This window comes from Notolepis coatsorum, assembly GCF_963971535.1.
Source record: "Notolepis coatsorum genome assembly, chromosome: 5".
NCBI classification, from domain to species: Eukaryota; Metazoa; Chordata; class Actinopteri; order Aulopiformes; family Paralepididae; genus Notolepis; species Notolepis coatsorum.
The window spans coordinates 135,672,593-135,682,825 of NC_140169.1; the positions used below are offsets into that span (position 1 = coordinate 135,672,593).

Below are 10,233 nucleotides of genomic sequence, written 5' to 3' on the forward strand. Positions count from 1 at the left end.
AATGGCACTTTTTTTATCAGGCTCAAAAAGGCAGGTGCTCAAGCACCCCTTGGGCTCTATGTGTGCACGTGCCTGCATACAGGTAGGGATGAGAGGTGTCCTTGACCATGCTGCGTGCCTTCCTCAGACACCATTTGTGATGGATAGACTCAATAGTAGTGAGTGATGTACTGCAGTTTTCGCCACCCTCTGCAGTGCTTTCCGGTCTGAGGCAGTGCAGCTCAGACTGATGCAGTAGGTGAGTATGCTTTTTATGGCGCACCGGTATTATAAGAGTAATGTAATAATATAATATAATGAGTAATGTATGCGCACTGGTCAATAATGAGATAGGACAGACAGTGAGGCCATTTGAGACAATGGCAGCCCCATGGGCTGGCTCAATATTCATCTTCTCTGATGCTGACAGACCAGGGTCTGAGGGGGGGATCTGGTCAGACAGTCCAGGGTTTGAGGAGAGATCTGGTTGGTCTGAGGGAGGGGGGGATCTGGTCAGACAGTCCAGGGTTTGAGGAGAGATCTGGTTGGTCTGAGGGGGGATCTGGTGGGTCTGATGGGGGGATCTGGTTGGTCTGAGGAGGGATCTGGTCAGACAGTCCAAGGTCTGAGGAGGGGGATCTGGTCTGAGAAGGTGTGTTTTCCCAGAGTGCTTAGGAGGGTAAACCCACCTAAACACAGATTACCCACCTTTTGTATTTGTGAAATAGAGTTTAGTAGAGTTTGATAATTTTTTTTTTTATATGCATTGGTACATAGCTGTGCAGAACATCCAGGAATGTGGGATTGTTTAGTAGAAGTGATCCCAATGAAAGAATATAAGTATATATCAGTAAATATCATAACTATGAATACTGGGAAAGGCCAATTGTAAGATAGTACCCCTTTAAAATTAAAATGTTGTACTCTGTTTTTATAAATTGTTATTTCTTTTATTATTATTGTTCTGTTATCTCCCTGTGAAGTTCTGTGTATTGTTATTATGGTTATTGTGTTGTCTTGTTTTCATGTTAAGTAATAATTAAAAAAAAAATGATAAAAAAAAAAACTATTCCGATCATACATTTCACCTTCTCCAATGTTATCTCATCAACTACTACACTAGACAGATAGTTATGGAATTCTGGACTTCATCATATCCAAGCTCTACCTACTTAGACAAAATCTAATGAAATGGGGATCAACAGCCTATCAGATTGGGGGTCCTCGACATGACAAAGGTTGAGAGCCACTGTCCTAATGGGCTTTTTAAAGGGGAACCCCGCCAATTTTCAAAATCCATACATGTTATTCCATGGTCTAAGACAGTCCAAATATTAGTAAACATTAACAACGTTCTCTGAAATCCATTAAGTAGAGTGCTAAAACTTGTGATGTCATCAAGTATAAAGTCTGGAACTGCTCCAGCTTGTCAGCTTGTGACTGCAACTTGTTCTTGTTCGCAGACGACTCAGCCCTGCTGGTCTCTGACCAGATTCGGCTCAAACAAGGGACTAAACACGTTTCGCAATTATGCCACATCAATGTGGAACGCCCTACCCAAAGCTGTAAAGGAATGTGAATCACTACCCACTTTCAAAACCACTCTCAAAGAACACCTACGGGAGACTGCAATTCGAAACTGGCCCCATGTAAATGTCCTAACCCAACCCCCTCCAATGTACAGTAAATGACCAATGGTTTTGTCAATATTCCAATGTCCAGTTTTGCTTGTACAGTTGTACAGTGTCCCCCAACCCACCCCTCCTACCCAACCCCCCCACCCACCCAACCACCTCCAATGTACAGCCCCCCCCCACCCACCCACTTTACATCCAGCAGTGTCTCAGACCCTTGGCTGGCTCACTATATCATAGATAAACATACAAAAGTAATATTACACCAAGGATGTTAGGATTTATGTATTATCTATTTATGTATTAGTAATTTTTTAAAGAGCGTTTCTGTTTATTCTTTTCAACAAATTATCATAGACCTTTCAAACAGTGACCAGGTAAATGTAGCTGATTTCCAATCAGCCCTACACTGATTATACAAGTTGACCACAAGATGGCGTGCTATGCTCATGACCAGGGCTGCGCCACTGTTGCTCAGAGGAAATAGGCCCAATAACCACACTTACACACACATTTTTTCATGCTTTTTGGGGAAATTCCATAGACATACATTCCTAACTCCTACAGACGTGCAATGTTGTAATGTTAATACAGTAACATCCATCTTCACAAAGCAAATCTCCTTTAATACACTTGGGAATTATTAGAACAAGATAACGTAAAACATAAAATGAGAACTTTATTATTTTGCATTTATCAGCATCAAACATGGCAATGAATAGAAGAGAATCAACGTACAAAAGGTAAATAAGAAAACATATAAAGAGATGTAATATATATCAATTTGGTTTCTTATTACTGGATCTTGTAAACAAGTCACAGTGGAACAGTAATATCATGCTTTTCCAATATGTTACCTGTTCCACTACACAGAATTATGCATTTACATTCAAAAGTGTTTACAGGCAGCCATGTTGGAAGAAAGAGAACGACCTGTGCGAGGCCTCTACTGTGGTACACGTCAACTTGTTGAAATCTGATTTTAATCAGCACGTTTTCGTGGCATCTCATGTGTACAGTTTCCTCCCCCTCGTATATTATCTGTTAGGATCTCTGTTTAACAGTACTGTATATTTGCATATCTTGTATGTCACAAATATAACAGTACTGTATACCTGTATGTCATAAATGTCATGATATATATCTGTATATCTGTATGGCCCCCATAAATGTACAAACCCCCCCTCCCATCCACCCCCTCCTAATGTACAGTTTCCTCCCCCTCATATGTATATATTTTCTGTTACGATTTTCTGTTAGGATAACAGTACTGTATACCTGTATGTCATGTATGTCACAAATGTCAAGATATATATCTGTATGTTGCGTCATGTCATTAATGTCATTATGAATTGAAAATGGGGGACCCTGATGTAAACAAGACGAAAGTCTTTCTCTGGTCTGCATCCCCTTAACAATTGTGTGTATTGAGCCGTACTGTATTACACATTCTGCAATCTGTTAATAAAGTTTTCAATCAATCAATCAATCAATCAATCAATCAATCAATCAATCAATCAATCAAACTGACACTATTTGCTGGTTTGTCTTGAGGGACAAAATAGTATTAGGAATATAATTAAAAGATGACTATTCCATTTTATATCACTACAGAGACCCCCCATTGCCCCCAACCCCCCAATACACACACACACACACCATAGATTGACCATATTTACCACATAAATACTACTTACTTAGTATTTCCATAGTGGCATGTCATATAGATTATGATTACAGGTATGAACAGAGCTCTATTACACTCAACAAGATACACCTGTCAGGTCAAAAACCACCTACAGTACGTGGAGTTAATTAGAACAACTTGGATATACCATGACGGGAGGTGTCAGGTTAAATGAACCGTCATAACGGCACGTCACAACAAGCAGGAGAAGACAAAAGGGTCCCCAGTAGTCTAGTGTGTCCAGCACCTATAGCATTGTGTGTGTTTGGATGTGCGTTGCCTTTGTGCGCTTTCCCGCTCTTATGTCAGCCTGCATTCCTCGCCCGCTGGTGGTAGACGGCGGCGCTCGTTCCCCACGTGATACGCAAGAATAACCATCAAGCTTCCACCCCCCCTCCACCTACCCAACCCCCTCCAATGTACAGTTTCTTCCCCCTCAAATGTATATACTCTCTTTTTAGAAACTCTGTCTCTCAATCAGAGTTTCCAACGCCAGGGTCTATGTGACAGGCGTTGTACTCTTAAAAACAGTACTGTATTTGTAGATCTGGTATGTCATAAATGTATAGATGTAGCAGTACTGTCTATCTGTATGTCATGTATGTCATATATGTTATGATGAATTGAAAATGGGGGACCCTGATGTAAACAAGACAAAAGTCTTTCTCTGGTCTGCATCCCCTTAACAGTTGTGTGTATTGAGCCGTACTGTATTGTACCCATTCTGCAATCTGTTAATAAAGTTTTCAATCAATCAATCAATCAATCAATCTGTACAGCGTCCTCCAACGAGCACTCGACGCCCGCGCCTCCCGCCCACTCGTGAAAGATAAATAAATGGTAAATGGTGCATTTATATGGCGCTTTTAACCAAAGCACTTTACAATTTGTTCCTCACATTTTACCCATTCACATTCACACACCGATGGCAGAGGCAACCACGCAAGGTGCCAACCTGCACATCGGGAGCAGTTAGTGGTTGAGTGTCTTGCTCAAGGACACTTCCCCACGCTGCCCGAGAGGAGCAGGAATCGAACCGGGAACCTCCGGATTACCAGACGACTGCTCTACCTCCTGAGCCACTGTCGCCCCTGTGGCTCAGGAATGGCCGTGTTATGGGCGTGTTAGCCACCAGCGCCAGACAGACACTGGGGTACAGAGACAAGCTGACCACCATGGAGGTCAGCGTCCCAGACACACACACACACACACACACACACACACACACACACACACAGGGGTTACAGGCTGTTTTGCGTAGAAAGGCTCTCTGCAGTAACCCCATGGCGGGCTCCTCTGAGCTCAGCCTGACGGTGAACACTCCTCAGGGAGGGGCAGACTGCTGTCATTCTGGCTATTCGGCGATATATTTTCCACACGCTCGAACGAGGTGAAGGTCAGGCCCTCTGTGACACCCGTGCCCACATTCCTGAAAGTGCTGAGAGACAGATGAAAGTAGGAGAAGAGGACAGCTGGTGAAGGAGAGACCAAACAGCAGTGCACCATTCAGTGTTGTCACCAGTAGCGTTGGTAGCATCCTGGTTGTCTCACCACCTGGTGAACCGCAGTGTTATGGAGCTGTTGCCGGAATACCGCCTTGTAGACTCTGGGAAGGTGGTGACTCTGGGCAGGTGGTGAACAGGCCTGAGATGCCTCCTTGTACGTCGCTTTGGAAACCAGTCGTTGGGTCCCTGAAGGTCTCCCCATCAGGGCCACGCCCCATCATGCAAACCAGGAGGGAAAAAATCCAAGAGAAATCTCAGATCTTTGGGATAAATCAAATCAAATCAAATTGATTTATAAGGCCCGACAACACACGTTAATGTCCCCATGGGCCGTACAAGTCTTCTTTAAACAAGTCAAGAAGAAAACATAACAATAAGTCAAGAACAGAACAAGAACACCATAAGGTCCAACAAATTTTAAATAAATGCAAATAAATGAAAGAATGCAAGGATAGACCTGCCAAACTCTGCATGCAACTGGATATTGGACTTAAGGACTTGTTTTCCCAATAGAATCTTGTAGGATCTTTAAAACAAATCCTCCGGATCTCTCTTTCATTTTCAGTAAGGTCTTATTGGTTTTCTTCCAATAGAGTCTGACATGATCTCAAAGGTTTAAAGTTAAAGGGATTAAACATTTCCACTATTCATTAATCTGCTGAATCCACTGTCCACTGTGTGGACCCCATTGTAGCCTATGCCTGTGGCAATGGCTAATGGGGATCCGAATACACTAAACTAAACCTACACCCCCCCATCTATATTAATACAGTCTCCTGTGATATTTATAACAGTGTTGTTGCAAACAATGTCCTTTAATTTGTGTAATCCAAACAACACAACAGGCGTTTATCATTAGCTTGCTTGTTAACGGCTCGTTCGGTGGGTAGCTTTTGTACTCAAATAAGAATAGAGTAGAGATGAGGAGAGGAAGGGGCAGGTGAGCATCAGACACTAACATAATGGTAACCAACTGAACACAAATAGCCTAAGCAGCTATCAACTATCAACAGAGCCACACAATGCTGTCCACAAGTTAGCCGGTGGAGCAACAGTTGAAAGACATCGATTAGAAATAAGATTTAGGCAGAATTATTTGGATCACCCTGTTAAATGTGCTGTTTTGAAGGGAGAAATCTTGACATTTACAGATTGTTCAACTACCGGTAGTTAACATATTTATTATAAATGTAATTCATAACATTGTTCTAAGAATCCCTTTTAGTAGTTTCCCCTCTGGGATAATAATTTTAAGGCACCGAACCAAACATAAGCCTAGAGTTTGTTTGTAAACAAAATTCTGTGCCTTGTCTTTGTAAACAAGAATCACTTTTTCAGGTGAGATTCTAGCTGTAGAACAATGTGTTCCAAGGACCCACATTTCCTTTGTTTATTCAGAAATGAAAATATTCATATATTAATAAATATTTGCTTGCCTTCTACATGTAGATCAAGAGGACACGACAATGTGTAGTACTAGTATGACCCATACTACCAAACATATACATAATAATAATTATATATATATATTTCAAAATTATTACTTAACATTTTTGTCAACAATTAAATATGAAAGATAAAAATAATGACACATTTATTATTTCTCAATACAGTTTATTCCAAGCACAGGAGTCATATTTTGGTCTCACTTTACCAGCTATTGGCATATTTTAGTCCCATTAAAAGTTAAAACACTAAATCTATCTTATCGAAACCATACTGAATGGCAGTCTTAGAAGTGGATGACCCTTATATGTCCTGTGTGCTCTCAATTGAATCTCTCAGTCATGGAAAATACCAAGCTTCTTATCAAAACCACCATTCATCCTATGATAGTACAACCCAGGGCAGCTCAAACAGAACTGGATTGATAATAGCTTATATCAAATTGGCAACATGATTAAAAAAACTAAAACAACTCAGGAGTCCTATGGTGTTCCACCAGGGGGTGCTAGAGCTCGTCTCGAGGACCACTGTTATCCTCTGTAGCAGAGCCACTGATACACACTGACCTTCTTACAGTTACATCCATAGACATATAAAGGCTAAATGACTCACCCGCGCTGCTGGCCAATGGAGACCAACGTTGCCACATGGTAGCCATCTTGCCACAGGCAGCACGCCCACTCATAACATGAATGTCTATACTATTGAAATAACCAATAACGATTTTCAAACGGTTTGGTTTGTTATAAACGTCAGAGAGATGTAGTTATCATACTGCATACTTATACGACTTTATATGACATTCATATGAAAATGATTTCATATCCAAGCATCCTGAATCATAGCCATTACGTTTGTAATGAACCAAACCGCTTGTAAAGCGGTTGAAAATGTAGCAAGCGATGGCTATTTCAATAGTACATGCACCATACACATTCATGTTATGAGTGGGCGTGCTGCCTGTGACAAGATGGCCGCCAGAGAACTACGCTGGAGACTCCGCATTGCACCATCTAGTTATATATATCTATGGTTACATCCATCTGGCAAGATAGCAAGTGCAATGTTTTGACAGAGGTGTTCGCCGTTCCTATATCAGACTGAAAACATGACCAATGAAGCAAAGCAAGAATGAAAGTGAACGGGTGAATACACATGAAAACAAAAAAGCTTGGGATATCCTGATATATTTGATCAATTACTGAGTGAAAACTTAGACTGAGTTCTTAGTAGCTAGGTAAGGCACTGCATTGTAAAATAAAAACATATACAAAATAAGCTTAAATCACTAAACCTCTTTGAGGCTCTCAACATGATATTTTAAGAACTTTTTTATTATTATTATTATTATTATTATTATAATTCATTTTTAGTTTTTTTTATGCTGACACATTTGTAGAAATGGACTGATCCCCCTTCTTAGGAAGCAAATACATCAACCAGACACACAAACACTAGGGTTGCATCCCTGAGGTGCCAAACAACCTTCGCCGAAGTATAAAAATATCTTATAATAAACCATAAATGAAAAAAAAAAAAAAACACAACAACAACAATAATAAACTATTAAATATTATAAAATAGATTTCATAAGGGCTGAGATGAATTCCATAAAACAAAGAACTTTTGGTTTCAAAATGTTCAAAAAGGCAGCATGATTTCGACTGTGGTCAGATTATCTAAGATCGTCCGGTCCTCTGTCACCGCACGTTGCTCCAACGTACGCTTTTCTGCCTCTTCAGAACTCCCTCGTCCATCAATACTGGAGGATATCAAGCATAAAGCAGGCCGCAAGCTGCAAGCTTCACTGTCTTTCATGGCCGCCCCATATCCAGTGCACGACGGACAGGTACGAGGCAATAGTCCTTCAGTCGCCATTCTTCAGTCTTTTTTTACTACGGGACTACTTGTGTCCGAGGCGGCTATCCCATGAGCCTCTACTTCAACGGGGTCCACGTGAGGTCACAAGCAGCGCAGTGCAGCAGATAGCCTTTCACCCCAATGGCCTCCCACCAATAAGAGGCAGGCTTCTGGCCCGAGCTTATACCGTGCTTCTCACAGAGCAGGGCCTTCGGTAGCTTATAACACCCACACAGACCGAGAGAGAGAGAGGGGGAGAGAGAGAGAGGGGGGGGGGGGTCGTCTAACCTCCCCTATCTCACTGTGCTGTTCAGTGTGGCTCCAAAATCCCCCAAAAGTGGTCCAAAGTGGTCCTATTGCTGTCGCACACTTTCATAAACCTGGTCCAGGGAGAGAGGGGGAGGGAAGGGGGGGGGGGGGCTCTCGGCCTGTTCAAACCCCCCGAGCGAGTCTTTGTTTTTGTCTTGCATTCCGTTCAAGTCAAGCGTTTTCTCTTTCTAACGGGTCCTCTCCTCAGTAATAGCGGTTGAGGCTGCGCGTCCCGGGGATGTCGGGCTGGCCGTTCATCCAGATCTCGCGGATGATCCTCTCGCGCTCCTCCAGCCGCTGGGCGCGCTCCAGCTCCTCCGCCGACGTGAACACGTTCATGTTCAGCGTGCGCTCGAAGCGCCGGTGCCGTCGCGCCGACAGGTCCGACGTGGTCTCCCAGTCGTCCGAGTCCGAGTCGCCGGAGTCGGACGACGAGTCGGCGGCGGGGGGCCGCGCCCGCTTCTTCTTGGAGGAGGGGGGGCGCCGTCCCCCCGTGCCCGTCCCCGTCCCCCCTCCACCCACCCGGCGGGGCTGGCAGTCGGTGCGGCAGGAGATCTGGACGACCAGGGCGAAGAGGGTGAGGAAGAGGCCCAGGCACACGCCGCAGACGAAGAAGAGCGCCGCCCTCTCCGGGTGGTCTGGTCGGGAGGGAGAGAGGGAGAGAGAGAGGGAGAGAGGGAGGGAGAGAGGGAGAGAGAGAGAGGAGAGAGGGAGAGAGAGAGAGGGAGAGAGAGAGAGAGAGAGAGAGAGAGGGAGAGAGAGGGAGAGGGAGAGAGAGGGAGAGAGAGGGAGATAGAGGGAGAGGGAGAGAGAGAGAGAGGGAGAGAGCGAGAGGGAGAGATAGAGAGAGAGAGAGAGAGAGAGAGAGAGAGAGAGAGAGAGAGAGAGAGAGAGAGAGAGAGAGAGAGAGAGAGAGAGAGAGAGAGAGAGAGAGAGAGAGAGAGAGAGAGAGAGAGAGAGAGAGAGAGAGACTTCATTACACTGGACAGATATTTTACACAATATATGAACAGGGACAAGTCATAGTACTAATAGTACTTCTAAACTATAAACATTTATTTAAACAGTCCTGTACAAAGTTGTATCGTGATGTAATTTCGATGGAAGTACTAACAGCTCAGTCACATGATGAAAATAAAAAGAAATAAATAAAAGAAATAAACCAATGAAGGACATGATTTATTATTTGTATTATTATTCTTTTCATTTTCATAATTTCACTGAGCGGTATTTAATTACTACCTGGAATATGTGACATCGACGTGACATCACATATTCCAACCTTTTAATCTTGGGTTAGAATGTTAGTCTATAGTTGGTGGATTTGAGTGAAACATTACCAACATAAATTAATCAGCTTTTTGGTGAAGAGTTTCCTTTAAAAGGAACATGCTGACATTATGGGAAATGCGCTTAAGAAGATAGAAACCAATTCCCTATCCGTGCGTTTAGCATTCATTTGTGCTAAGCTAGGCTAGCTTAGCTTTCTACCGAACGCACAGTAGAGGAAATCGTTACGTATCTCCAAAGAGGACGGCGAGCGCGTTCCCCACAACATCGACGCGTTCCTGTAACGTCGTCCGCCGAGCTAAAACTCACTCCGCTTGTTTGTCTCGTTTAGCCCGTCCTGTCAAAACAGATCCACATGACCGCGCTCACCTACGGTGATGCACTCGGGCCCCATTAGCCTCGTGCCCCAGACCGCTATGACATGACTCATGCCGCGGAGATGGCTGCGGATATACGCGGGACAATAGCTCTTCAGTTGACTGGGATCCAAGCGATGAGGCCCAGAGTCCATCTGCATGATGTC

The 10,233-nt window shown here is 43.5% G+C and overlaps 1 protein-coding gene across 1 annotated transcript in view; it reads right to left on the reverse strand.

Moving 5' to 3' along the window:
* Window positions 1-6,423: 6,423 nt before the first annotated feature.
* The window catches only part of LOC311228371 (protein eva-1 homolog C-like), a 100,157-nt gene continuing 96,347 nt past the window's right edge, over window positions 6,424-10,233 (reverse strand). Inside the window, exons 5-6 of the mRNA XM_084314279.1 lie at window positions 10,080-10,221; window positions 6,424-9,058 (exon numbers count right to left, since the gene is read on the reverse strand). Coding sequence (XP_084170405.1) covers window positions 8,625-9,058; window positions 10,080-10,221 — 576 coding nt within the window. The 3' untranslated portion in view covers window positions 6,424-8,624. The remainder of the gene's footprint in view (window positions 9,059-10,079; window positions 10,222-10,233) is intronic.